Here is a 27,378-nt window from a genome sequence, read left to right on the forward strand (position 1 = left end):
TGTTGGCCCTCCATCATTCTACACTTTCAGCAACCAGGCTGGCCATTCCCCTGCTAACATGCTTCTCAAAGGTTGAGTCCTTTTTAAAACAATATTATTAAAAAAAAAATAATAATAATACATTTTAAAACGCATGCTATGTCTAAGTACCTCGTATTTCCTATTGCTAACCCCATGCTCTATTTCTCCACTGCGCTTTGCTCCTGAGTCCCACATACCATGCAGATCGTAGACCAACATGGTAGTTTTTGGGAGGGAGGGGTGAGGGTGGGGACAGGCTTACATTTGGAGTTAAAGCCCAACAACTTAATTCTGCTCTGGGAGTCATTTCTGGGCATCCTGGGGGCATGTGCTCTTGTTTTTGGGGGATGAGGGTTAGCAGGATATTAGTTTCTTCCACCTGTGTTGTTTTCTTTTTCTCTACAGTTTATTTCATGTGTTATTAAACTGCTCGTATTTATTTTCAGGATTGTATTGCAAAATGCCCTTCACAATCCTCTTTCCGTACAACTGTAGGTACTTTGTTCTTTTTATCAAATAAGCACGTTGAAAACACTGAATACATAATGACAATATTTTTTAAATGTTGCCTAAATCAAAGTCTTATGTGTTCTGCTGTATATTTAAAGTATTTATTTCCTTTTAATTGTTTGTAATTTCTCTAGATAATGAATTGGTGTCACAGATGTGTGCAATCAATTTTTGTGTTGTGTAAGAATAGTAGGTGCTCACATGCTATGTTTATGGCCCATGAAACTTGTTTTGGTGAGAGGGAGTAGGGTCGAGTGGTTAACTAAAAGGGTTATTTCTTAATTGTACGTGAAATGCATTGAAGTGTAGGAATGTTTATTTAGGGTTGTGAAGAAAATAGTTAAGTATTTCCTTTTAGTGTTTGAACCTTTGGCCTTCTTTGTTGTTCTACCAGGTATAGCAACACATTCTGCCTCTAAAGTTGATACATGGGTATGATGAAGTCTGTTGGTTTCTCCATCTAATTCTTCTTTCTACCTTAATATTAACAAATGTTGGAAGGTGTTATAGAGGGCACCAGTAGTGGGTCTTCACGCCATCTGCCTTTCTCCCTGATAGGCGTTCGTTGTGAAACGTCTCCTGGAGTACTCCCAGCAGATCGAATCCAATCTTCCCTACAGCTTGCTGTTGGTGTTCGGCTTGCTCTTGACGGAGATGGCTCGATCTTGGTGTTTAGCACTCACTTGGGCTCTGAATTACCGGACCAGTACAAGGCTTCGTGGTGCCATCCTGACCTTGGCGTTCAAGAAAATCCTGAAGCTGAAGAATATCAAAGAGAAGTCCTTGGGAGAGGTAAGGCGCTGGAGGACCTCCAGACAGGATATTTCTTTTTTATAGCTTCATTTATGTATTGCATCATATCCCCAGAAAGGCAGCAAAGTGGATTTGCTGATGGGTAGAATGCTGCACTATGGGTTTTACTTGGTTGGTGGTACATAGCACTTTAGTAAAGCCATGGAACTGGTACTATCTCTAATTGTAGACTCACTTGCCTCTACAGTTTTGCTTTCAGCATGGAGTTTCTAGTTCTTTGTGAAGGGGCAGAGCACTAGTAAGGCTCACCAAATTCTAATGAGCTCGGTCATATTAACAGCCTGCCAGCATAGAGTGCAGTGCCCGTGTATGTATGAATGATCCTGAGGTACAGGCTGATACCTCTATAGTGTTATCTTCCTAGAGTGACTGTGGATTTGAATTTTGGTTGCCATGCGGAAGCCCTTGAAATGCACAGCCTCTTTTCCTGCTAAAACTCTGGATTTGCTGTGTGGATTGAGTACAGAAACTATGTATTTTTTCATGGAAGAGTTTGGAACTGATATGAAGTGATTTAATCTGTAAGGGAGGTAAAGTCCTGTCTAAGGTAAACATTTGATGTTTCCTTTTCAAACCCTAGTGGAAAGATCGCAACACTGTGTGCATTTTTTATGACTTCGGTTTGAAAAACAGCAGATCTCTTAGACTGAGTGTGGACATGTAAGTAAGCTACCCTCTGCAGGACTGCATGGTCTGAGTTCATCTCAATTATAGAGGAGGGCTCAGGCAAGAGGTTTGTCTTCTGAAGTAGAGTCACTGTGGCAGTTACCGCCCCCCCCCCCCACCCCCCGTGCATTCTTTATCCCCACATCGATCATCCTGAGTTTCAAGAGTCTTCATTTTGATCTTGCGACAGTGTTTACAGTAGTGTGAGCATCGTATTAGGACCCCTTAATTCCTATAATGGACCAGATTATTAAAGCTGGTGGAGATTTAGGACCGTGCTTCTCTTAGGTTTGAATCCTTTGTGGAGACCGACTCCTATTACATTTTTAGGTTGTTTTCTCTGAATTGAGCCCCAAATCATGTATATATAAAAGCTTTGTATCAGTATCTGTGTGTTCGAAGGCATGTGCGCTGTAGATACACATGCTTTGCATACTCCTGCCATCTAGTGTTGGGTCTGGATGTTTGCAAGTTGTTTTTCTTCAAAGAAGTCTTTCCAGTCACGAGGTAAGGTGACTCCTCCTTTCTTTGATAGTGCGCATGGGCATCCGCTCCATTGTTAGATTGTTTTTTTTTTTTTTTTTTCCGCCATCTTGTTCGGACGTGTGTTGTCCTCGGTGCTAAATCCACTCTACCCTTGACGGTATTGTTTCTGTACGCATTTCCCTGTTCTCCACGTATCAAATGGCTCGATAAACTCTACATTTTCGATTGAAAACCTTGTGGGCGGCCGTCGGGCCTAGCTGCGTCAGTCCAGCCTTTTCTGATTAAACTGACTCCATTCCAGTTATGTCATCGGTGCCACGCTAAATATCCTAGCACTGACCTACATCAAGTTGGTAACTTGTGCCTCTTTCGGGAGCACAAGGAGGAAGACTGCGACGCTTGTAAGTTGTTTCGGTCCAAGAAGACTCTACACGATGGTCGGGCTAGACGATGAGAGATGCAACGCAAAAACATCCAACACACTCTGGATATCTTCGGGGAAGAATCTGACCAAGAAGAGATCGAAGCGTCCGCCGCAGAAGAAGAGGGCCTCTCCGTTCCAGAGTCAGATTCCGAGATCGATCTGGAGTCCAAAGATGTGCCTAAGGGACAAGGTGTCGTGAGTACCGAAGACCCCTTTCCCCCTAAATCCTCTTCCAAAACGTATAAGGCTACGGCACCACTTCTGCCCAAGGTGGCACTGAGACAATGTTTCCGATACCCACCTCTCTGCACCGAACAAACCGTCAAGCCCTCCGGCTCTGGACCGAGTCGGCCAAAATTACCTTTGGATCCGAAATAATCGGGCTCCAAGGACAAATCTGGTTCAGAGCCGAAACCCTCTGCTCCGAAACACAAACAAGATTCGAAGCTGAAACAGTCCACTACCAAAGACCAGTCGAGTTTGATTCCGAAATCTAAGGACCGTGTTCCTGAGCCTCCAGAACCAATTTTAGACGTCTTTAAAGCTAAATTGGATCCCAAACAGAAAAAACTTTAATCATGATGCTGGTTTGTGTTGGCTAAAACGCCAGCAAAACACAAGCTTCCTGCAGAGGACCCTACTTACTGATAAGATTCCTTTTAAAAGAAAGACGGACATGGCTGCCAGCCCTGTTTATCCTGCCCCACAACCCTCTCCATCTCCACCATCTTCCCCACAGTTAATAATTTAAGATGTCATGGGGTGACATTACATAAAGAAACATTAGAAGAGGACTTTTTGTTTGAAACACTTGAGTCCACACATAGGTCAAGTCAAACACTCCCTATGCTTAAAGGCATGATGAATCATGCCTCTGATATCTTTAAAGTACCTGTCGGAGCATGTATTTTAACTCCAAGGGTAGATAAAAAAAATATAAAACCTCACCATCAGACCTGTGTTTGTTGAGGGACAGTTACCTCTTGACTCCCTAGTAGTGTCCAATGCTTGCAAAAGAGCTAACTCTCAAACCTCTTGGGATGCACCCCCCCCCGACAAAGAATCTAAACTCATAGATTCCTCTGGAAAACGAGTAGCTGTTCAAGCTGCTAACCACTGGCGCAAACACCTGTACCAATATCTCCCAGACAAACACAAAAATAAGGCACAGCAGTTAGTTGAAGAGGGGAAACTCGTCTCTAACTCCTCAATAAGATGTGCTTTAGACGCAGCCGACACTGCAGCTAGAGAAGTCAATACCAGTCTCCTTAGAAGGCATGCATGGCTTAGGATCTCAGGGTTTAAGCCTGAGTTTCAACAATTCATTTTGAACACCCCCTTTGATAAAGAACACCTGTTTGGTCCTGTAGTCGACCATTCCTAGGAAAAAATGAAAAAGGACACTGAAGTTGCAAAATCTATGGGAGCGCTCCAGTCCCCATCCAATAGAGGCTCCTTTCGCTGCTCACTTAACAGAGCAGGGTCCAAAACCGCATCCTCAGACCCAAATGATTCCTCTTACAAAGGCAACAGTCAATCCTTTTCCTCTAGACGTTCCTACAGAGATTGATCTTGAGGAAACAATTACAAAGGTAGGGGAAGACTTCAACCATTTTTCCCCATTTGGCAATCTAGAACAACCAACAAATGGGTGTTAGACCTTATTCAACATGGTTATTGTCTGGAACTCGCCTCTAATCCACCAAACATTCCACCTCGTAATCACAAATTGTCGTCAGACCATTTACAGTTACTCAAACAAGAGGTGCAATCTCTCTTACAAAAGGGAGCTATAGAACCAGTTCCATTTCAGTATCGGGGTTCATGGGTTTACTCTCTCTATTTTCTGATTCCCAAAATGGACGGTTCCTTAAGACCAATTTTGGATCTCATAGAGTTAAACCACTACATACTGTCAGAAAATGTCTATATGGTAACGCTTCAACAGGTTCTTCCTCTCCTACAGCAAGGCAAATTTTCTTTTTTTTTTTGTCGTCCCTACTGGACTTAAAAGACTCATGTTTTCACATTCCCATTCATCCAGCTTATCGCAAATATCTGAGATGAGTGATAGCGGACAAACACTATCTCTGGGACGACTGTTGTGTTTTCATATGTCCCTGCGTGGACTCCGTAGTTCCGCACTCTGTTGTCCCAGCTGATGCGCCATATCAGCGGTGACGTGATCAGCTGCCTTCTGTTATGAGAGTTGACAGCTGACCACTCAACGCTCTAGATGTCCTGCCGGCTCCGCTGTTGGAGCCTTGTGTTGGCTTAAGAGGAATAAAGTACTTTCAACTACTTATCTTCTATCTGATTATTCAACAACGACAAACACAGATGTCTTCACATCATCCATCTAGAGCATCTAGCAGTGTTTCTAGCACTGAAAGCTTTTCAGTCTCATCTCACAGCCAGTTGTCCCAGTCCGCACAGACAACATAACAGCAATGTACTATGTACAAAAACAAGGGGGGGGGGGGACACTCCAACTGTCACGCCTGTCTCAGACAATTTGGAAATCGGCAATCCATCACGAGATTCACCTTCTGGCAGAACACCTCCCGGGAGTTAACAATCAAATTGCCGACCTCCTCAGCAGAAGGAGACCGCAAATACACGAGTGGGAACTTCATCCCCAAGTTCTCCTTCCATATTTTCAACAATGGGGATACTCACCAATAGATCTGTTCGCCACAGTAGACAACACACAATGCCCAAACTTCGCCTCCAGGTTCCCACACCCTCCAAAGGCAATGCCCTATGGATGAATTGGTCAGGGATATTTGCCTACGCTTTTCCGCCTCCTCCACTCCTTCTGTTTCTGGTTCAGAAACTGAGGCAAGCATCACTCAGACTGATTTTTAAGAGCTCCCACATGGGCCCGTCAATCGTGGTACACCACCCTGTTAGAGCTCTCAGTAGTTCCACATCAAAAGCTACATCTCACCGCCAGTCTCCTCACTCAGAACCATGGAGAACTCAAGCATCCAAATCCCAAGGAGCTGAACTTAGCGATTTGGCTCCTCAAGTCAGAGTTTGGATATTTAAATTCAACACCAGCCTGTATGACTGAGAGAAGCAAGAAAACCTACTACCAGAGCTTGCTATGCAGCAACATGGAAACTATTTGTTTACTGCAATAACAACAAAATACTACCTCTAGATGCTTCTGTTCAGAACATTGTCTGTTACCTTTTAAACTTACAGCAATGTCGTCTAGCTTACACATCTATTAGATTGTACCTTGCAGCAGTAGCTGGGTATTTGCAAATCAGAAAATGTTTGTCTTTGTTCAAAGTTCCTGTCATCAAAGCTTTTATGGAGGGCTTAAAAAGGAGATATACCGCCAAGAATTCCACTGACACCAGTGTGGAATCTTAATGTTGTACTTACAAGACTTATGGGTCCACCCTTTGAACCGCTACACAAGTGTCCTTAACAATTTCTCTCTTGGAAGGTTGCATTCCTTATTGCAATCACTTCATTAATGAGAGTTGGTGAGCTACAGGCATTAACTTTTAGAAGAACCCTTCTTTCAGCTCCACAAGGATAGGGTAGTTCTTCGCACCAGTCCTAGATTCCTTCACAAGGTGGTTTCTGCTTTCTATATTAACCAATCAGTTGAGTTACCAGTGTTCTTTCCTCAACCTCATTCAGTAGCAGAACGAGCTCTTCATACACTTGATGTCTAAAGAGCTTCATTGTATTGTATCGAAAGCACAAAAGATTTTCGTAAAACAAAGCAACTGTTTGTTTCATTTACACCACCTCACAAAGGCAATTCTATTTCTAAATCTGGCATTTCAAGATGGATTGTTAAGTGCATTCAAATTTGCTACGCAAAAGCTAAAAACGTTATCTATACCCCCTAAAGTGCATTCCACCCGCAATATAGGGGCATCTACGGCCTTTTTAGGTAACATTCCTATAGCTGACATTTGTAAAGCAGCAACATGGTTTCCACCACACACATTTACCAAACATTATTGTGTGGATGTACTAGCACCCCGACAAGCCAATGTAAGACAGGAAGTGCTAAAAACACTTTTCCAGACCGTTGCAAGATCTACCTGTTAGCCACTGCTTTGGGAGAATACTGCTATATAGTCTATGCAAAGCATGTGTATCTACAGCACACATGCCTCGAACGGATGCTTACTGGGTAAGTAACCTAATCCTTTTTAAGCACTGAAATCCTTCATAATATTTTGCACATCAAGGTCTTTCTTTTCCGCTTGCAAAGAATCCACGTTTCTGTCCTGACTTGAATGGTTTTCAGTTTGGGGTTGAAGCGCACTTTATGCCCTGGCATCTAGCTTTGGCTCGGATACAACCTTTTCTGCACTGAGGCAACTAAATTGTTTCATTGTCCAGTCCTTCAGTATAGTGAAATGTCAGAGGTGTGCTTATGGACCTTGTTTCCCTCATTACCCATTGTTGTTGGTAATTTTAGACAATATTAAAATAAGCTTTAGAATCTTTTTGAGGAAATCAATGTTGTGGACATAGTCTAATTCATTTTGAAACCGTTCTTTACAAATTTTCCATCCTAACACCTGTGAGATCAAATCATATCCTGATTTAATGACACAATCAAAAACTAATAGTCCTGTGTAAAAGTCAGAATTCCTTGGTCACCTGATACAGTAACTATTGTATGGGACCTCTTACAACTCACCGGATACACCGAGCAACAACAGCTGTCCAAAATTGAACATTGAAATAAACATATATCCAAGATGAGTAACAACTGTAAGAATATCTTGGAGCAGGTCTCCAGGCTGAGCACATTTTCTGCCGTAGATAAATAGGGGCTTTTTAGTAGGCGCATAACCAAACTAACTCTCAACATAAAGTGTAAACCACATAATTAACAGTAAGTCCTTGGGGTGATGGAGGGTGGGAAGAAGGGTAGGGATAAAGGGGCATCCACAAGACCAAATGACATACCCTAAACCATTGAAGTCCTGAATATTAATCTCACATCTGCTGGAGTGTCCCGGGAAAAAATAGTGTGTGTGGGGGGGGGGTATTACTGGGAGCATGGGATAACGGAGCACTGGAATGCATCGGATTGCATTCCTCGTGAGCTAAAAACCACTGACCTGCTTCTCATAAACCAAATAGGGAAGATTCCTCCTTGTTATTTGGGTTTTTAGTTCCTGACTTGTGTATAGGCTACTGCTGCGATGTTTGAGTGGTGAGGTATTAGACCTGGCAGCCTTGGAGTTGTTTTCCCCCAAACTTTTTGCCTACCTCTGCCACTTTTTCTGACCTCATTTTTGCTGGTGCGCTCTCCCCAGAACATGGTCATTTTTGACTCATCCCCCAATTGGCCTATTTAATTTAATTAGAAGTCCCTATTAAAGTGCACTACATGTGCCCAAGGCCTGGACATTATATGCTACATATGGGCCTGCAGCACTCATTGTGCCACCCACTTAAATAGCCCTCTAACCATGGCCCAGGCCTGGCATGGCAGAGCCTGTATGTGCATTTACACTGCCATTTTGACTTAGGAAAAAAACCTCTTGCCAGGCCTAACCCTTTCGTCCATATACATACAAGTCCCCCCTAATTTAGGCCCAACCAAGCGGGCGAGGTGCAATGTCTTTTAAAGGTAGGACATGTACATTTATGTTTTTTGCATGTCCAGGTAGTGAAAAACTTTGAAAGGCCTATCTCTCCCTTAGGATAACCTTGGGATTACTTTATTAAATTTTTTTTATTATTATTCCCAATTGTGAAGAGATAGACTTGAAGTTTGGTGTCTAGGGAATCACAATTTAAAATCACTGCTTATGGTAAAACCTGATTTTATATTGCAATTCTGAAAATGCCACTTTTAGGAATCTGACATTTTCTTACTTTATCCATTTGGTGCCTGCTTGCCTGTCTCTGGTACCCGTCTGGGGAAGGTAACGGCAGGGCTTTATGTATTCTCCCTAAACAGCCACACACAGTGGGAGCTTAGATGTGACTTGATGGCCCATCCCGGGAGAATGGGAGGTAGGATCTGAATTCAGCCTCACTTAACCTAAATAGGCTGTGTCCTGTACCCGCACAAAGGGCTGTATAGCCCCCGTAGTGAGTCTGGAGTGATTTCAGGAAGGGAGGACCCCTGTGCACTTCAAAGATCTGCCTTTGAAGTCTCTCCCACTTCACAGGCACAACTTGGTATAAGTAGAGGACCTGTAACTCCACCATTTCAGTACACGTCTGGACCCGTGAAGACTCTACCAGGACGAAGATGTTGTGCTTCCGAAGGACTGCCACTCTGCTGGACTCCTGCTTGCTGTGCTGCCCTGTGGCCTGCTGTTTTTTTGCCTGGGTGAGAAGGACTGGACCTGCATCACTTGAACCTAAAGTGACTCCAAGGGCTAGCTGGCTTCCTTCCTGATCTGAATTCTCAGGGACATTAGACCTTCAGCTTACCTTCTTCTGCTCCCGGACTCTGCCATCCGTAAGTCTGCCCTGCCAATTAGTGCCACCCCAGTCCTGGACCCTTGGAAGTGAGGCCTAAGGTGCTTGCTTCCACAAACCCCACACATCCTCTGTCGAACCAGTGGATCACCCCCCCCCCCCCCCCCTTGCTTAGTTCGGAACCGGCGCATCGCTCCTGTTGCAAGGCCAGAACTGGTGCATCGCCTTCGGAACCACTGCTACACAAGATCTCTGCATCTCCATTGACTGCATCCTTGACATCGAATAGCAGCTCTTCGCTCATTGTAGCTGACGCTTTGCCAATGTTGAGCGGATCAGGACCGGCACATTGCCACTGTTGCGTGGATCGACATCAACAAATGGCTTCAGCTACACCCTGCATCTTCTACGTCGACGCAGACATGACCAAGGTACTTTTGTTAAGCTGGCCTCTCTGGGTCCCTGTATCCAGCTCACACTCCATCGCGGTTAGCCTGAACTTTTGCCTATGTCCCAGTACGGCTTGACCAGATATCCCAAGTAAGCAATTATTGCTTCTAAGAGCAATTTTATTCTTTAAAAAAAAATAATAATGATAATAATCTCAAGTTCAACTTATTGCATATAGTTTGTCGTTTTGGTCTTGTTTTACTCATCAAATTTAAGTTCAATTATTCTAACCTGCTGGAGAATCTTTTTATGTGGTGTTTTCACTGTTTTACTGTTTGAAGTATTGAACAGACACTTTACACATTGCCTCTAAGATAAGCCTGACTGCTCTGTGCTGAGCTACCAGAGTGTGAGCACAAGGTTAATTTAGGGTTTGCCAGCCTCTCTCCTGACAAGGATTTTGGTTGATGCTTGACTAGGGCTCCTACTCCAGTCAGCCTACAACCCAATTTCTAACACATCGGTAGCACTGTTCTGATTCAGACACCTTTTTGTGAAATACCCATCAATGAGCAAGGTAGTCAAGTAGATGTGTGAGACTCAAATTTCATGTTAAATACCCACAGCACTGCAGTGTTTGAATCAAACGTTCACCCATATGCTTTGCTTGAGTGATACAGCCTTAGAATTGATCATAAATCAAAATGTATTCACAACAAGGAACAATTTAAGCCACTACCATAATTCAGCCTCAATATATGGCCCACATCAATAAATACAGGTGCCTGTAACTGCTCTTAGTTTTTTTTCTCTTAGACCTATTTTTACTAATATATTTCTCCTTGTATACAGTAGAGGAGCCATTAAATCATGACTATTTATGGTATAAATGAATTAGGTGAGCTGTGCTGTTTGTGTTTTGGCACTATAGTCTCCTCTTCAAATGAGCACAAACATGTTCATGTCATACAAAGAGGTGTGCAATGTTCCTGTGGCGTATCACATCAGCCCCCTAATTAAAATTTAGATGGTATCCGAAATAGACATTTGTCTGTGCTGTATTCTTATATTTATCATACAGTTATTATAGGACTTCAGAGATTATGATGTCTTCAATGTTATGGCCATGTGACCGCTACCTGGGAAGATTTAGAGTCAACAGTCATGTGGTGTCAACAGTTTGTGATGTCACTCTACTATCCTAGCATTGTAAAGAATGGACATCCATGTATCCACATAGCTGGACCGCTAAACATAGAAGCAGACAGTCTAAGCAGAGAAGTAGGAACATCTCCTGATTGGAGACTCCATCAAGAAGCTCTAGAAAATGTTTTTGCAGACTTGAGAACTCCAGTGATTGATGTGTTTGCAGCTGCAGAAAAAGCAAAATGCTAATACTTTGCATCCAGCTTTCAGCACGCAGTCTCCCTTGGAAATGCACCACCTCTGACCGGGTTAGGGTTATCTGCCAACGCTTTTCCCCGATACCTGCAGGGTGCCAGGCATGACAGTATTCCTTGTGTGAGCAAGACAGAAATGTTTTTCCCACTCAATGATAATGTCCAAGGGACATGTAAAAATGTACAAAGCTTACAAAGCAAGGGGGACTGCTGTCCCAACCCCAGACAGGTCATCTCTATCTCTACCAACATGGCTTCAGAAGACAGTTAGCACACCTTCATCTCCCTGAAAGGTGTCTGGCAATGATTAAAGAGTCAGACTTCTCAACTGGAACCAACATCAGGGATCCATAAACAGTCTCACGGGTTAGACTAATATCATATTCTAATCAATTCAGTTGGTAGACAGCAAGCTAACTTCCACATCGCGAAAAGTTTATTAGCGATGGTAGCGTACACGTGTGGCTAGCATAATAAACTTTTCAGGATACCACCCATTTAAAGATTTCTAGAAGAGGCTTAAATAAATATACCCATCGAAGGATCCCACTACTAATCTTTAAAACCACCCATTGAACCTTTGCGTAAACCAGATCTAAAACACATGACTCCAAAAACCGTCTTTTTTTTTTTCTGGCAATCACACCACTTAATAGTGTAAGCAAGATGAATGAATGAATAGGTCATTTTGTAAAATGTGACCGCTACCCAAAATTGACATTTTGGTGCTACATTAAGTAGGAGTAGGCACAAGAGCATGCAAGCATTGGTTAGGTAGATCTATAGAGCAAGGTTTTCAATTGTTTTCTTGAAGCAAAGTTTGTCAGTGTCACAAAGTAATACGATCATTCCAAAGTTTGAGTGTTTGAAAAGTTTCAATACTGCGCCCATCATTTTATCTTGTGATGTTGCTATTGTCACAGCATCTACAGATATATTGTTAGAGGTGTCTTTTGCATTCTGACTGTTGGTTACCATCATAAGCTGCTGGACACAGTTTGTGTTCAGATAGAGAGGTGTCTAACTGAATCTTTAGCTCAGTTTCTGTATATATATTTTTCTTGGTGCTGTTGTGAGTGTCTCCCAATCTTTTGCTACTCTGAAGTATTCTAGGATTCTTAGAGATATTATATTAAGGCTGGTGACTTTTTCATGTAGTCCACTTCTTTAGTAATAATTATTCGGAACATTGGTCTGCATCCTTTCATTTTTCATAATGTACATAGCGTTTATGCAGAAACCTTTGAAGTGCTTAGGTTTTGGTTGCCGTGACCCACCAAGTGAATTGTATTTTTCAGATGATAAACGTGTGTTCCAGTGATGGTCAGCGAATGTTTGAAGCCGCTGCTGTTGGCAGCTTACTTACTGGTGGACCAATCGTTGCCATTCTGGGCATGGTGTACAATGTCATTATTTTAGGACCCACTGGATTTTTAGGATCTGCAGTCTTTGTCCTCTTCTACCCTGCAATGGTGAGTAATTGGCTTATTTTTAGAAAGTTTGAAAAAGCATACCATCACTTGATGCAGTGTAAGACAAATTGTTTGAAACCTTATACTAGTGCTGACCTTATGGAATTGTCTTTTTTCCTCTAAATTGTAGACTGTGACATAAAAAGTCAGCATTTGACAGTGCCTGGTGCAATCTTCTCTGGGCAAAGGTAATACACGGAGGTTTCGCACCACAGTATTAAAAGCAACATAACTTCTTTAATCAGACACATGGGTGTGATTTAAAGTGGGTGACCGCACCACCCTTTTTAGAAAAATACACAGCAGGGATTAAAACAAGGATGTGTTTTGGCTCCATACCTATTTAACTTATTTTTTGACTTGTCAGGCACTCAACACAGTTGGCTCTCATGCACCCAAGTTAGGAGCTCAACAACTCTCAAATTTATAACATGCGGATTGTGTTAATACTGATAAGCTGAACTAAAGTCTGCCTGCAACATCTGATTGATGAACTCTCAAGATAAGCAAAAAAGAGAACTGTATAAATATCAATAATAAAAAAACAAGATAATGGTGATCAAAAATAGAAAAGGGAATAATTATCATGGCTACCCACAAGGCCAACAGATGCAACATGCAAGTGAATATTTATATCTTGGCATTGTATTTGATGACAAGGGCTCCTTTCTACCCCACAAACAGGAGTTACAACGAAAAGGTAATGCCCTAACTGTTGCTTTCCATACCTTTAAAAAGATCAATGGTTGGCCCCAGTTTGGATCAACTGTTAAAGGTTTATCGCCATTGACAACCTTAACATATGGCAGTGAAGCCCTTTGTCAGCGGGATTCATCAGCTCTCGACAGGTATTTCAAGCACTATAGGCATCTTTCTAACCTGCCAATCAATGAGACTCCTGTCCAAATTTGGCTACAGTTGGGGCTGATTAAACCGGCAATTTCAAGGAAGGGAACTTCTCGAAACTTGGCAGAACTCTAAGACGTCGGGCGATAAAACGCTAAACAATACCTTAGGCTTATGGTTATAACTATCAAGAAATCAAAACGCCCCAGCCAGGATATACCTGGGGTCAGCCATCAACACTTCGGGCACAATTACATTATGGGATCTAAATGTCTCCCCTGCAGCCTTTAAAAAGGCAGTCAATCACTCAGTGAGGAATCTCTCGGCAATTTAAGACCAGGCCGCTCTAGCAAAAATCATATGGGTGGTTGATGATAAATGACTATACAATTCTTAAACCCCAGAATTACCTATCAGCAGGATGGGCTCAGCATCTAAAGAGGAAATTCATGGGATTTTATTTTGGCCAGTTGCTAGCCCTCTCTCATACTCCAGCTTAGCTATGATCAGACGTGTCAAATTCTCCAGTATTTGGGTGTCTTTCATAGATTCACATGCTTGAATATTCCCCGTCGTCGAAGTGGGAGTCCCACGGTACATAACATAGCAATGTAGTAATAACATAAGCCTAATAGGCATAAGAGAAAGTAAAACCATAGAGTTTTTATGGATAGACAACTTGTCACATCTATAACATATTACTGTCATTATGTTTTAGACCAAAATCCAGCCAATCAGGCGTCCGCACCCTCTAGTACCCTCTCCCCAGAGGCTCAGGCCCTCAGATTTTCTACCACACGTCGTGTGAAGGGAGTCTCCCTGAGCTTGCTCAGTTTTTTTTCTCATATCTCCTCAGAAGATTACCTCTATGATGTCTACATCCAAGAAATCCCTCTTCAGACCTTGTGGAAGTTGTGGTAAACTGAGGCTTCATTCTGAAGACCCTCGCAAGAAATGTATTTATTGCTGATATACTGAACATCAGGTAAAGGATTGTAAAATTTGTAGAACCTTCTCTCAGAAAACTTTAAAGGACAGAGCGGGGCGTCTCCTGCTGTGGCTACAGAAGTTGAAGACTTCAGAAAATCCTCTTTCAGATGTGGAGAGTGTGTCTTCAATCAAAACTGTTCCCTACTTGAAGAGAACAAGTGACTCTCAGAAGGTTTCTCCAAGACCTAAAGTGGTGAAGAAACATCATGTTGATAAGCCCACTACCCAACCTTCAACCACAAAAGGGGTGATTTCCCCCCCCCCCCCCCCTCCATCCGGAGTCTATCTGAATCCGCTACGCCCCAGAGATCTGATCCTCAGGCGTCAAAGACTCCATCTGTGCAGTTTTTACCTCAGAAACTGCCTCTCTCGTCGACGAGCACATCGACACTTCCTCCGTCGACGAGAGCTGCCGTCGTCGCATCTACGTCGACGACTTCGACCTCTATGTCTATGAAGCCGGCTATGATCCTGTCGTCGGCCTCTTCACCGTCGACGTTGGTATCTGTTAAGGTGAAACCCATTTCGTCTACAGTGCCTTTAACTTCGTCAACGACGGCAAGCAAGCATGGAAAAAAGCATACGTCGTCGACCGGTGGCTTCGTCGTCGACCGGTGGCTTCGTCGTCGACCGGTGGCTTCGTCGTCGACCGGTGGCTTCGTCGTCGACCGGTGGCTTCGTCGTCGACCGGTGGCTTCGTCGTCGACCGGTGGCTTTGTCGTCGGCGGTGGCTCAACGACGACTTTCATCGACCGCAACAATGGCTACGACTCCATCTCAAGATCTGATACCACTAAGGACTTTAAGCTCTTTGCTTCAACGACGACATTCCTCTTTGGATACCCTAATGCCAATTAAAGCTCCTTCACAGCCTCCAGAGGTGCTATTTTTATCTGACGATGAGGAATCCGAGGATGATAGATTTCGGGCTGCTCGCAGTCCCTCTGAACTTCTAATAAAGTGTCAGGAATCTGATGATGATGATGATGATGATGACTACTTACAAGAAGAAGATTTCTCTACTTGTGACGCACACCCGGCTCCAGAACTTCCTATGGCACAACTGCCGGTAAGTCTTATTTCCAACCTTCAATATATGTTTGATGACTACAATCGCCGTTTTCCACGCTCTGTACAGACTTCTCCAACGCCGCAGTTACCTCCACAGCCTTTTTCAAATAAGGAAACAGTGGTCACACCCACGTCAGCGACAAGAGTTCAACATCTTGCAGTTCCTCAAATCATAGAGGAAGACGTTGTGGACGAGCAGGATGATGACGGTGACAAAGAAGGTGAGCTGGATGATGGTTCCCTTCTTTCTGAATAGGACAACTATCAAATACAAACGCCATCTCCTGCTGATCCAGCTCCTTTGGATTCTCCACCGGTCGACATTGGTGGTTTTCATTTGCTCATGGAAAGAGCAGCTAAAAGATTCCACCTTCCTATGACCACCAGGGAGGAAGATTGTTTCCTATATGATTTTAAGGATCCACCTCAAAAACAGGTCCGTTATATTCCAATTATCGATTTATCTGTCAAGAAGGCCTCAAGCTGATGCAAACTCCTAACTCCATTCCAGCTATCCTTCCTAGGATAGATCAAAAATACAAAGCCCCTTCATATTCTCCTGCTTGTCTAATTTCGCAAACAAAGCCTGATTCCATCATTACTCAGGCAGCTCAGCGTCGATCCAGAAATCCATCGTCTTCTTTGTCTGCACCACCAAATTGAGAAGGTCGACGCCTGGATGGTATAGGAAAGAAATTTTCCACTATGGCTGCAACTACAGTATGTGCGGCCAATTCTTTAGCAATCCTGGGCCGTTACGACTGCCAAATGTGGTCAGACATTTCATCTCTTATAGACCTTATCCCTGAAGCATCTAGGCCTGAGGCATTAAAAATTATCCAAGAGGGGGAAAGAATTTCCTCGGAAATTATCGATTGCGCTATTGATGTATCCTCTACTGGCTTCTGTCTTTTGGCTGGTGCAGCAGTCCTCAGGCGTCAGGGCTGGTTACGGGCCACGTCTTTCCGTCCGGAGGTACAGACAAAAATACTGTACATGCCTTACGACGGTGAATCATTGTTTGGCCAGCATATAGACGATGCCCTTCAAACAATTAAAAAGGACACTGACCCTGCTCGTGCTCTTGGGTCTTTACAATTCAAAAAGCAGCATTTTCGAGGCGCAAGAGGTCTTGGTTCCTCTTCTTCCTTTCGAGGAAATTCGAATCAGTACAGACAAAGTCAAAACCGCTACTCCTCCCAGAATCAGCAATCATATAGGCAACAGCAGTCTTCCACCTACAGGCAATACAGAGGAAAGTCCTCTTATAGAGGAAAGGATTCCTCCAAGAAACAATGACTCTCACCACACACCGTCACAAGACCCTCCGGCTTTTTCAGAACTTGGAGGTCGAATCTCCCACTTCTACTCCAAATGGTCACAAATTACTACTGATCAATGGGTTCTAGATATTGTGCGCAGGGGACACGCATTGGAATTCGTAAAGATTCCTCCCAATACTCCACCAAGAGGTCTCCCTCCTGCTCACCTAAACTCTTGAATCAGCTCAATTTTATTACGGAAGGGCGCGATCGAAGTGGTGCCAAGACTACAGAAGGGCAGGGGGTTCTTTTCAAGGTTCTTCCTCGTACAGAAAAAGTCGGGAGAATGGCGTCCTATTTTGGATCTACGTGCTCTGAACAGATACATCAAGACACAAACTTTTCGCATGTTGTCCCTTCAAGAAGTACTTCCTTTTCTATCCCAAGGAGAGTTTATGACAACTTTAGATCTTCAAGATGCTTATTTTCATCTTCCCATACTGCCGAGACACAGAAAATTTCTCAGAGTCATTGTGGCCGTAAAGGATTTCCAATTCAAGGTTCTGCCAATTGGCCTTTTTTGTTTCGCTCCCCGAGTGTTTACAAAGGTCCTTGCACCGGTGGCAGCTTACCTTCGTCTACAAGGAGTGCAAATCTTTCCATACTTAGACAACTGCCTACTGAAGGCAAAGTCGTTCGAACTGGCATCCAAACAAACTCTTTTATGCAGGTCCCTCTTCCAATCTCTGGGCCTCACATTAAACATGGGAAAATCTCAGTTTCTCCAGCTCAAAACAGACTGTTCTTGGGAGCCATTCTAGATAACAGCCAAGGGAAAGCTTTTGGGTCGCACGAAAGACGTCAACGTCTTCGCAATCTAGCGACTTCTATTCATCTAAAAGAGTTTGTTTCTGTCCGACAGTTGAAATCTTTCCTAGGGATGTTGTCCTCGTGCATTCCTCTAGTCCCTCACTGCCGCCTGAAAATGAGACCTGTCCAGGAGGAATTGGGCAAACAATGGGCTCAAGTCTCAGGAACTTTCAACGACTTAGTCAGAGTCACACATCGACTAAAAAGAGCTCTTTTATGGTGGACTCCCGAAGAAAGTATCTCCTCAGGACGTCCGTTTGTGGCGGACACTCCACTTTTCACCCTCACGACCGATGCATATCTCGAGGGTTGGGGCGCCCACTTGCAAGGACTGATTGTGAAAGGCAAGTGGTCCGTTCAACAAAAGACAAGACACATCAACCTTTTAGAGTTACTGGCCATTTTTCTGGCTCTGAAATCTTTCCGAACCATCATTCAAGAAAGCACGGTGTTGATCCGTACGGACAACACAACGTGCATGCACTACATCAACAAACAGGGAGGTACAAGGTCCATCTTGTTGTCCCGTCAGGCTCAACAAATTTGGAATTGGGCGATTTCAACATCACATCGTCCTCACAGCAGTTCATGTTCCGGGAGCGTCAAACAATCTTGCAGATTCCCTAAGCAGATCGTCCACAACCAATCACGAATGGGGAATTACACCAACCCATTCTGGATCACATTTTTCAACTATGGGGTCCCCCAAATCTGGATCTGTTTGCAAAATATCTGAACCGCAAATGCCTGTTCTACGCAAGTTGGCTTCCCCAACCAAGGTCATGCGGGAATGCCTTTTTGATGAATTGGTCAAAAATATATGCTTACGCTTTTCCACCAAGACCTCTAGTCCCCAAGGTTCTGCGGAAAATGAGGAAAGAACCCGGTCACATTATTCTCATAGCCCCCTGGTGGCCTCGACAAATCTGGTTCACGGAACTACTGCTCCTGTCTCAGTGCGACCCGATCATTCTTCGCCCTCTTCCAAATCTTTTGACCATGGAACATGGCCAAATCTGTCATCCCGATCCTGCATCTCTACGTTTAGCGGCTTGGAACCCGAGCACTATGGATTTGTAAATTTGGACATTCCTTTAGATTCCAGAGAAGTCTTGGCTAAAGCTAGAGCACCTTCAACTATGTAAACATATAAACTCAAATGGAAAAGATTCTGTATATGGTGCAATGAAACTCCAGTACATCCTATACTTTCCAAGCCAGAAAAACTTTTGCCTTTCTTTTTGCACCTAGCGAAATCAGGCCTCTCATACTCTACCCTTAGGTTTTCCTAGCAGCAATCTCACATTTCCGTCAAGATGGCTCTAACTCACTTTACTCGTCAAGAGTAATTCAACAATTTTTCAAGGGTCTTTTTCGAATGTTTCCTCCGATACGTCGGCCACCTCCACCTTGGCATCTAAACATTGTATTGGCACAGCTCATGAAACCACCATTTGAGCCAATCCATAAGGTCAGTCTCAAATATGTTACTTGGAAAACTTATCTACTCCTGGCTCTTACTTCCTCCCGCCGGGTTAGTGACTTGCAGGCGTTTACTACTAAACCACTTTTCTTCAATTTACTAAAGACTGTCCTGCTCGGCACCAATTCGGCCTTTCTCCCCAAGGTGCCATCGGATTTCCACCTTAATGAGCCGGTTGTTTTTAAAGACATTTTTTCCAAATCCTCAAACTTCCGCAGAGAAAACGCTTCATTCTGTGGATGTCAAGAGATGTCTCAAATTTTACCTTCAGAAAACAGCTACTATTCATAAGAATGACCAGCTCTTTGTGGGTTACGGACGGATGCAAAAGGGTCATCCGGTCACCAAACAAACTATAGCACGCTGGATATCTTCTACTATTGCCTTTTGCCATCAACAAGCGGGAAAACCACTTACATCAAACGATCTAGCGCATTCCACCAGGAAGGTTTCTTCTTCTACGGCGCTATTTGCTGGGGTGCCTCTTCAATACATCTGCAGAGCTGCAACACGGTCCAGCAGAAACGCCTTTACGAGACACTACTGTCTGGATGCTGCAGACAACACGGACACGGCTGTGGGACAGGCAGTCCTTCGTAATCTTTTAAAATAAGGTGAGCCTCTGATGCTTCCCTCCTCCTGTTTACAAGGTACATTTATTATGTATTTATGTATGTATGTATCATATTTTATATGCCTATAGTCTTTTGCACTGGGTATTGCTATTGCTTTGTTTCTTATGTACCTTGTATTATTCTGATATTGCTGCTCACTACTCTTATTCAAGCATGTGAATCTATGAAAGACACCCCAATACTGGAGAAGAACAAAAGTTACTTACCTGTAAACTGTGGTTCTCCAGTATTGGTGTCTTTCATAGATTCACATGCGACCCACCCACCTCCCCTCAGAGGCTCCCATCATATATTTGACTTTTATGTCACACTTGTGCTACGAAAATCTGAGGGCCTGAGCCTCTGGGGAGAGGGTTCTAGAGGGTGCGGACACCTGATTGGCTGGATTTTTGACTAAAACATAATGACAGTAATATGTTATATATGTGACAAGTTTTCTATCCATAAAAACTCTATGGTACAGGGTCAGACTGATTTGCATATGGCCATGTCCGAACTGGGGTGGCAGAGTGGGCTAAAGAACGGTGATGGATTAAACCCAGATCAGTTGACTGGGGGTGAGTGCTTGCAATGTTCAACACTCCGTCCATCATTTCCTTTGGTTTTTGCTTTGTTCGTCAAAAGTTGGCAGGGTATGCTCAGACGTGAGTCCCTTGCTCACTTTGCCATTGGATTCAAGCAAGCCGGGCTGAAGACGGCTGAAATGCCAGAAACCGGTCCTAGGAAGCTTGTTTCCAGTCCAGGGAAGACATGGCTTGGCAGTTCGGGCTGGACTGTTCCCTTGAGGCACAGGGTCAGACTGATTTGCATATGGCCATGTCCGAACTGGGGTGGCAGAGTGGGCTAAAGAACGGTGATGGATTAAACCCAGATCAGTTGACTGGGGGTGAGTGCTTGCAATGTTCAACACTCCGTCCATCATTTCCTTTGGTTTTTGCTTTACTTTCTTTTATGCCTATTAGGCTTATGTTATTACTACATTGCTATTTTATGTACCGTGAGACTCCCACTTCGATGACTGGGAATATTCAAGCATGTGAATCTATTAAAGACACCAATACTGAAGAACCACAGTTTACAGGTAAGTAACTTTTGTTCTTGCTGCTTCTTATGGAGGTAAAGTGTGGAAGACATGATCCATCTGTTGTGTGTCGATCCTTTCAGCAGAAAGGAGAGCCCTTTTAAGAGAGCCCTTTAAAAATAGGGGCATTTACTTGTGGGGACGGGCTGTTGTCGCTTATTTTAATTCCCTTGATGCACATTAAATTACAGTTTTCCCAAATTTTTAACAAAAGTGGACCAAAAACGTAAGACCTCAAGCCCTCGTTTTCCTGCTTGATTAGTTTGTCATATTAACTGAAATTGCACTTTTGGAAATCTTTTATCTCTTTTTTTAATATGTAATTATTACTGTTAAGGGAATAACTTTCTATATGTTAAGATTTTAATAATTGCGCATAATAATACATTTGAATTTGACTGACCTAATCAAGATGTGCTTCACCTGTCACCACATGCTTTAGCCCTTCCCCATAAGCTCTTGCAACCTCCAGAATCATAATCCTCCGCAGGAAAGTGAGGAATCCAATCTAAAGGATGGCAAAGAAGGAAAACCATGTCCCATTTTTAGATCTTGGCCACAGGAAGCTTTGGCTGTTTGTGGTTGAAAGGCCTATTTTGGACAATATCAATATTTATAGTGGGCTTTCGTCCAGCCTATTGCTTACCTTTGCTTGCCTTTATTGCCAGTCTCTTTTTCTTGCTTCTTAACTGATGTGTTTCCTTGCTCTTCTTGTGTTTGTTTCACCCCTGCAGCATAGCTTCTTTGTCAATCTTTCGTTTGGATCACCTGCAGCCTTCCATTGCTTACGTACAGGGAACTACATTTTTTTCTTTTGCACTCCATGGAAGTGCATATGTTTTCTTGGTCTCACCCACTCTCCCTGTATTTTCCTCCCACTGTACATGGCAACATTTTGAAACTAGAAAGACTGAGTTTGAAAAGAAATCGTGATTTTATTTTCCTCATTGACTTGCATTGCAGAAAAGTAAATTTTAGGTAGGAGACTTCTAAGCCATGTTGGCTTAAAAAATGTGTCCCATCTGAATCGAGTCTGTTGGCATGTGTTCTTTACACCCCGCTCACTTACATTCTCGGTACCTCTGTCACAACCTTTCGCTCTTATGTTGCTTCCCTTCCCCGTCCTGTTTTTTTTCTTCGTTTCCTATATAACCCCATCCACCCCCACCTTTTGTTGCACCTCGGCTCAACATCACAGCTCATCTGTGGATTTACTCTATTCCCCTGCTCCTCCTCTTTCTGTTTTTGTTGTTGTTTTTTTAAAACCATTTTTAAAAAACTTTTAAGATGCCCTGACCCCTGCTATTTGGAATCAGGCCGCTCCTATCTGAAAATGCGTTTTGGCGCACATTTTGTTTGACTTTACTGTTCCTAGATGACCATTCACCTTCTTGAACCAGTTAAAAATTAAAGAAAAAATGTCTGCCTCCTCTTAACACATGCACGCAGTATGTTGACTCATGTATGCTTATACACTGTCTTACTTGTGGCCGCCTTAGCATCTTGACACGTGCACATGTGTGATGATGCATGAGCAGGTATGTACATTAACTACATTTGCATTTTCATAGAGGGAACGTGTTTCCAAATTAGGAAACCCTAAATCCTAGCCCATGGGAAATCCAGTTTTGCAGCGTGAATCTTTCTGGATTCACTATGCTGTGCATTATTCCGCGATCTTGTGGTTGGGTCCGGATACGTAGTCTTTTCTTTGTTTTTTTTTTTTGTTTTTTGTAGCCCAGGTGGGCGGCGACGACCCACCATTTGGTGCACCTCTCGTGGCGTCGTCGTGCTTCCTGCGGAAGTCCCACCTTTGGGGCGCCATCTTCAGATTCTTCTTTCCGCCGTTGGGTCTGGATCGTCATCGGGAAGCTCCAGAATTACAATCGAAGGAAGAAGAAAGAAAAGCGAGTTTCGTCGATAACTACTACGAAGATATCACAGGAAAGGAAGAGATTACATCAGGAGCGCGAAGAAAGGAAGTTTTGCGCCTTTTTCTTCGACGCCCTTGGAGAATGCGCACTCAGAGGCCCTGAGCGCGATGGACAAGACGCCATTCAAGTTCTGCCCTAACTGCCACCACAAGTTCGCGCAGAAGGACCAGCATCCGGTCTGCAACCTCTGCCTACCGGTCGAACACCAGAGTAAGGACTGCAACGCCTGCTCAGCCTTCGCGCCGAAGCCGCTCCGGGTGAGAGATCGGCAGAGAAGAGCCAACGCCAGCATGGATGGCAAGGGTAAGGCCCCGTCGCTCTACGATCTGGGCCTCTCCACGGACGATGAGGACAACGTCGCCGAGGCAGCCGCAAACTTCGGTCGTAGAGACCGACAAGAAAAATGAAGACGAGGTAAGAGAATCGTCGAGCTCAAAACAGAAAATACCTCAAACACGAGGGTGACTCGAGAAAATCAGAGTCAAAGTCCACGAAGGGAGCCCCGGCGCCGAAAACTTTGACGACCAAGGGGGGAACCATGGACAAGAGGCCGAGCGGATCCTTCGAAAAGGACTCCCTGGTGCCGAAAGACGCCGAAAGGCAAGGATCGTCGAAGACAACCCATGAAACGGGACGCTCGACGCAGAAAGAACGGTCGACGTCGACGCAAGTTCCGTCGAAAAGACCCGTGGTCGACGCCGAAAGCATCTCCGAGATGGAGAAGAGGCGGCTCGAGGCCGAAATGGAGAACATCCTGCAAAGGAAGAAGGAGTTCGACGCCAAGATGTTGGAATTCAAGATTCCAACGGCTCCACTGACGGACGTCGTCGAAGTCGAGGACGAATTCGACACCGAGGGGCTGACGAGAGATCTCGAAGAGGAGGACGAGACCTATTATGAAGGCGAAGCCGAGGAAGAAGACCAGCAGTCGTTCTACAGCTCGGCGCCATCTACCAGCCACGACATCGAATGGCAGGATCTCGACACCGAAAACCCGGAGGAGCCCGTGGACACGTACCCTTCGAGGCCTTCGCCACCCAACGACATCGGGGTGTACAATATGGTGGTCAGGAGCGCAGCGACAGCCTTCGGCGTCAAACTCGACGAAGAGAGGCCGAAAGCCGATTTCCTCCTCGAGACCCTGCTCCCCATCCAGACGAGGAGCCAATTCCTCCCCATGCTACAAAGTGTGATGAATCAGGGGAGAGAAGCCTTCAAGGAACCAGCGACCTGCTGTTCGATCACGCCCAGGACTGAGAAGAAGTATAAGCACTCTTCCCTGGACCCCCCTTACATCAAGGGCAGCATCACCGCCGACTCCATCATAGCTTCCACGGCCAGGAGAAGGGCCAACGTACCAGCAACTTCGGGCCCACCACCTGATAAAGAAAGCAGGAGGATAGACCTCACAGGAAGAAAGGTCGAGAGGAACGCCGCAATGCACTGGCGCATGGCGAATTCAAATGCACTTCTCAATAGGCACCAGTACCAACACTGGGACGAGATGGGGGAGCTAGTAAAGCACCTCCCCGAAGAGTACCGCCAGAGAGCCTCGCACCTGGTGGACAAAGGTAAAAACATCACCAACTCTTGTATAAAGACGGCGTTGGACGGGGCAGAGACTTCGGCAAGACTAATGGCCATAGGGGTCACCGAGAGGAGACATGCATGGCTAAGAATCTCGGGATTCAAACCGGAGGTGCAGAACAACATCCTTAGCACCCCCTTCAACGGAGAGACACTGTTCGGAGCAACAGTAGACGAGAAACTCACCCAGCTGAAAAAAGAAAACGAAACGGCGAGGTCCATGGGGGCCCTACAGCTGAGGGGAATGAGGCGAGGCAATCCCTCGAGGAGACCCTACGGTCGGGGAGGAAACCAGCAGGGGGCGTCACACCAGACGTTCCAGCAGGTTGATAGTCACGCACAACAAGGCCAACAGAAGCAAAACTGGCAGTACCAACCTCGGGGCCAGTCCTTTCGCGGGAGAGGGAACGGACGTGGCCAGAGGAGGAGAGGGGGTGACCAGCCCTCATCAAAGTGACTCAGCACGCAACAGGACGCCTACTCTCGACATGCCCCCAAGGGTGAGGCGCAGTACGGTAACATCAGGGGGGAGAGAAGAATCAAAGGCCTACGAGCATACAACACCAGTAGGCGGAAGACTGAGGTTCTACCTTCAGGAGTGGCGGCGTATAACCACAGATAAGTGGATACTGAACGTCATGCAGTACGGATACTGCGTAGATTTGTAGAAAAGACCTCCAAACAGAAGACCAAGGGGAAGGCAGAGATCGGATCAAGAACTGGTCCTTCTCAGAGAGGAAACACGGAAACTTCTAGAAAAAAGAGCCATAGAGGCAGTGCCGTTCAGAGAACGCAACAAAGGGGTGTACTCAAACTACTTCGTGGTCCCGAAAGTAGACGGAAACCTCAGACCCATCCTGGACCTGCGTTACCTAAACAAGTTCATCAGAACGCAGAAGTTCAAAATGACTTCGCTGCAGGAGGTACTGCCCCAAATAAGAGACGGGGACTTCATGGTCACCGTGGACCTCAAGGATGCCTACCTGCACATCCCAATAAACAGAAGACACAAGGGCCTTCTAAGGTTCAACATCGACCAGGAACACTACCAGTTCACAACCCTGGCCTTCAGATTAAAATCGGCGCCAAGGGTTTTTACAAAATGCCTGTCGGCGGTCGCGGCCCACCTACGAAGGCAGGGGATCCATGTCTACCCCTACTTAGACGACTGGCTGGTCAAGGCAGACTCATGCGAGAAGTGCGAGAGTCACGCAAAACGCGTAACAGACACTCTGACGAACCTGGGGTTCTCGATACACTGGGGGAAGTCATCGCTGGAACCGGAACAGGTGAAGATTTTCCTGGGAGCAAAAATCAACTCCCTGAACAGCACAGTGGTGCCCAGCGACAGGAGGACAGATGCCCTACTGAAGGAGACGCGGCTCTTCCTGAACTGGCGAGCTCTGACAGTGAGGTCAGTGAGCAAGATGATGGGGATGATGGCGTCGTGTATCCAGCTGGTGCCGAATGTACGCCTGCACATGAGACCATTCCAAGAATGGCTACAACAGCAATGGTCACAAGCAAACGGAAGTTGGGAAGATCTAGTGGTTGTTACGCACGCAGTGCAGGAGGAGATGACTTGGTGGAACAGAGACAACATGACAGCAGGGAGAAGCCTGACACCACCAAACCCAACAATGACCATTACCACGGACGCATCGCAAAAGGGATGGGGAGCGCACATGGACAACCTCAGAGTGAGGGGTCTGTGGGCTCCAGCAGATGCGGTTCGCCATATCAATTACCTCTAGTTGAAAACTATCTTGCTAGCCCTGAAGGCATTCCAGAGGCACCTGTACAACCAGAGGGTGTTGGTTCAAACAGACAACACCACGGCAATGTTCTACATCAACAAGCAGGGGGGGACACAGTCGTTCCCTCTCTCCTCTCTGGCACAGGAGATTTGGAGATGGGCCATACCTCTCAGGATAGATCTACTGGCAATTCACCTACCGGGGAAGGACAATGTGGAGGCAGACTGGCTAAGCAGGCAGACCCTGGCATCGCACGAGTGGGAGCTCAATGGGCAGGAAACGGAGAAGCTTTTCTGGAGATGGGGAACTCCCACAATAGACCTATTTGCAACACGCCAAAATGCAAAATGCCAAAGCTTCGCGTCCAGGCAACCAGATCAGCAATCCCAGGGAAATGCCCTATGGATAAGGTGGTTGAGGACATTTGCCTACGCCTTTCCACCGATACCCCTGTTGCACAGAGTGCTCGACAAGTGCAGAACCAGCAACATGACTCTGATCCTAGTGGCTCCGCAGTGGGCAAGGCAGACATGGTTCTCACAAATTCAAGAAATGGCACAAGGCAATCCATACAGGTTCGGGAGGAGAAGGGACCTGCTCTCCATGCAAAACGGAGAGGTCCTGCATCCAGAGCCAGAGACCCTCAACCTGGCGGCATGGCTCCTGAAGACCTAGAGTTCGTGCACCTTAGATTGCCTCCTAGCACTATGCGGGTGCTACGGGAGGCAAGGAAACCAACTACACGAAAATGCTACAGCGCAAAATGGAAGAGGTTCACTGTGTGGTGCAGGAAGAAGGGCCTGCAAAACAGAATGACAAGAGACTCAACAGTACTGAGGTACCTCACACACCTTCTAAAGAGTAACCTCTGCTCGAGCTCCCTAAGGGTACACCTAGCGGCGATCGTTGCCTACACCAGAGGTGAGAAGGGTAGAAGTTTCTTCACTTCGCAGGTGGTGAAGAGATTCATGAAAGGAGCCAAAAGAATGGCCCCTCCGAAAAGGTTGCCGCCGCCGGCATGGAATCTGAACGTGGTTCTGACGGAGCTCATGAAGGCACCGTTTGAACCCATTCACAAGGCCACACTGCAAATGTTAACGATGAAAATGGCCTTTCTAGTGGCCATAACCTCACTACGCAGGGTGAGCGACCTTCAAGCACTAACACTACAGGAACCCTACATTCAGATTCACAAGGACAGGGTAGTCCTGAGGACAGACCCACACTTCATGCCCAAGGTGGTGTCGGCGTTCC

At 45.2% G+C, this 27,378-nt stretch overlaps 1 protein-coding gene across 5 annotated transcripts in view; it reads left to right on the top strand.

Moving 5' to 3' along the window:
• ABCC5 (ATP binding cassette subfamily C member 5) overlaps nt 1-27,378 on the top strand; it is a 343,171-nt gene that overhangs the window by 135,905 nt on the left and 179,888 nt on the right. For 2 of the 5 annotated variants that reach the window (XM_085635623.1, XM_085635622.1), the window contains 3 exons: nt 468-512; nt 1,090-1,323; nt 12,435-12,608. In XM_085635623.1, coding sequence (XP_085491749.1) covers nt 468-512; nt 1,090-1,323; nt 12,435-12,608 — 453 coding nt within the window. Of the gene's footprint in view, nt 1-467; nt 517-1,089; nt 1,324-12,434; nt 12,609-27,378 lie in introns of all 5 variants that reach the window. The other 3 variants (XM_085635619.1, XM_085635620.1, XM_085635621.1) reach the window with 2 other exon arrangements.

Source organism: Triturus cristatus, chromosome 11 (genome assembly GCF_964204655.1).
Source record: "Triturus cristatus chromosome 11, aTriCri1.1, whole genome shotgun sequence".
NCBI classification, from domain to species: domain Eukaryota; kingdom Metazoa; phylum Chordata; class Amphibia; order Caudata; family Salamandridae; genus Triturus; species Triturus cristatus.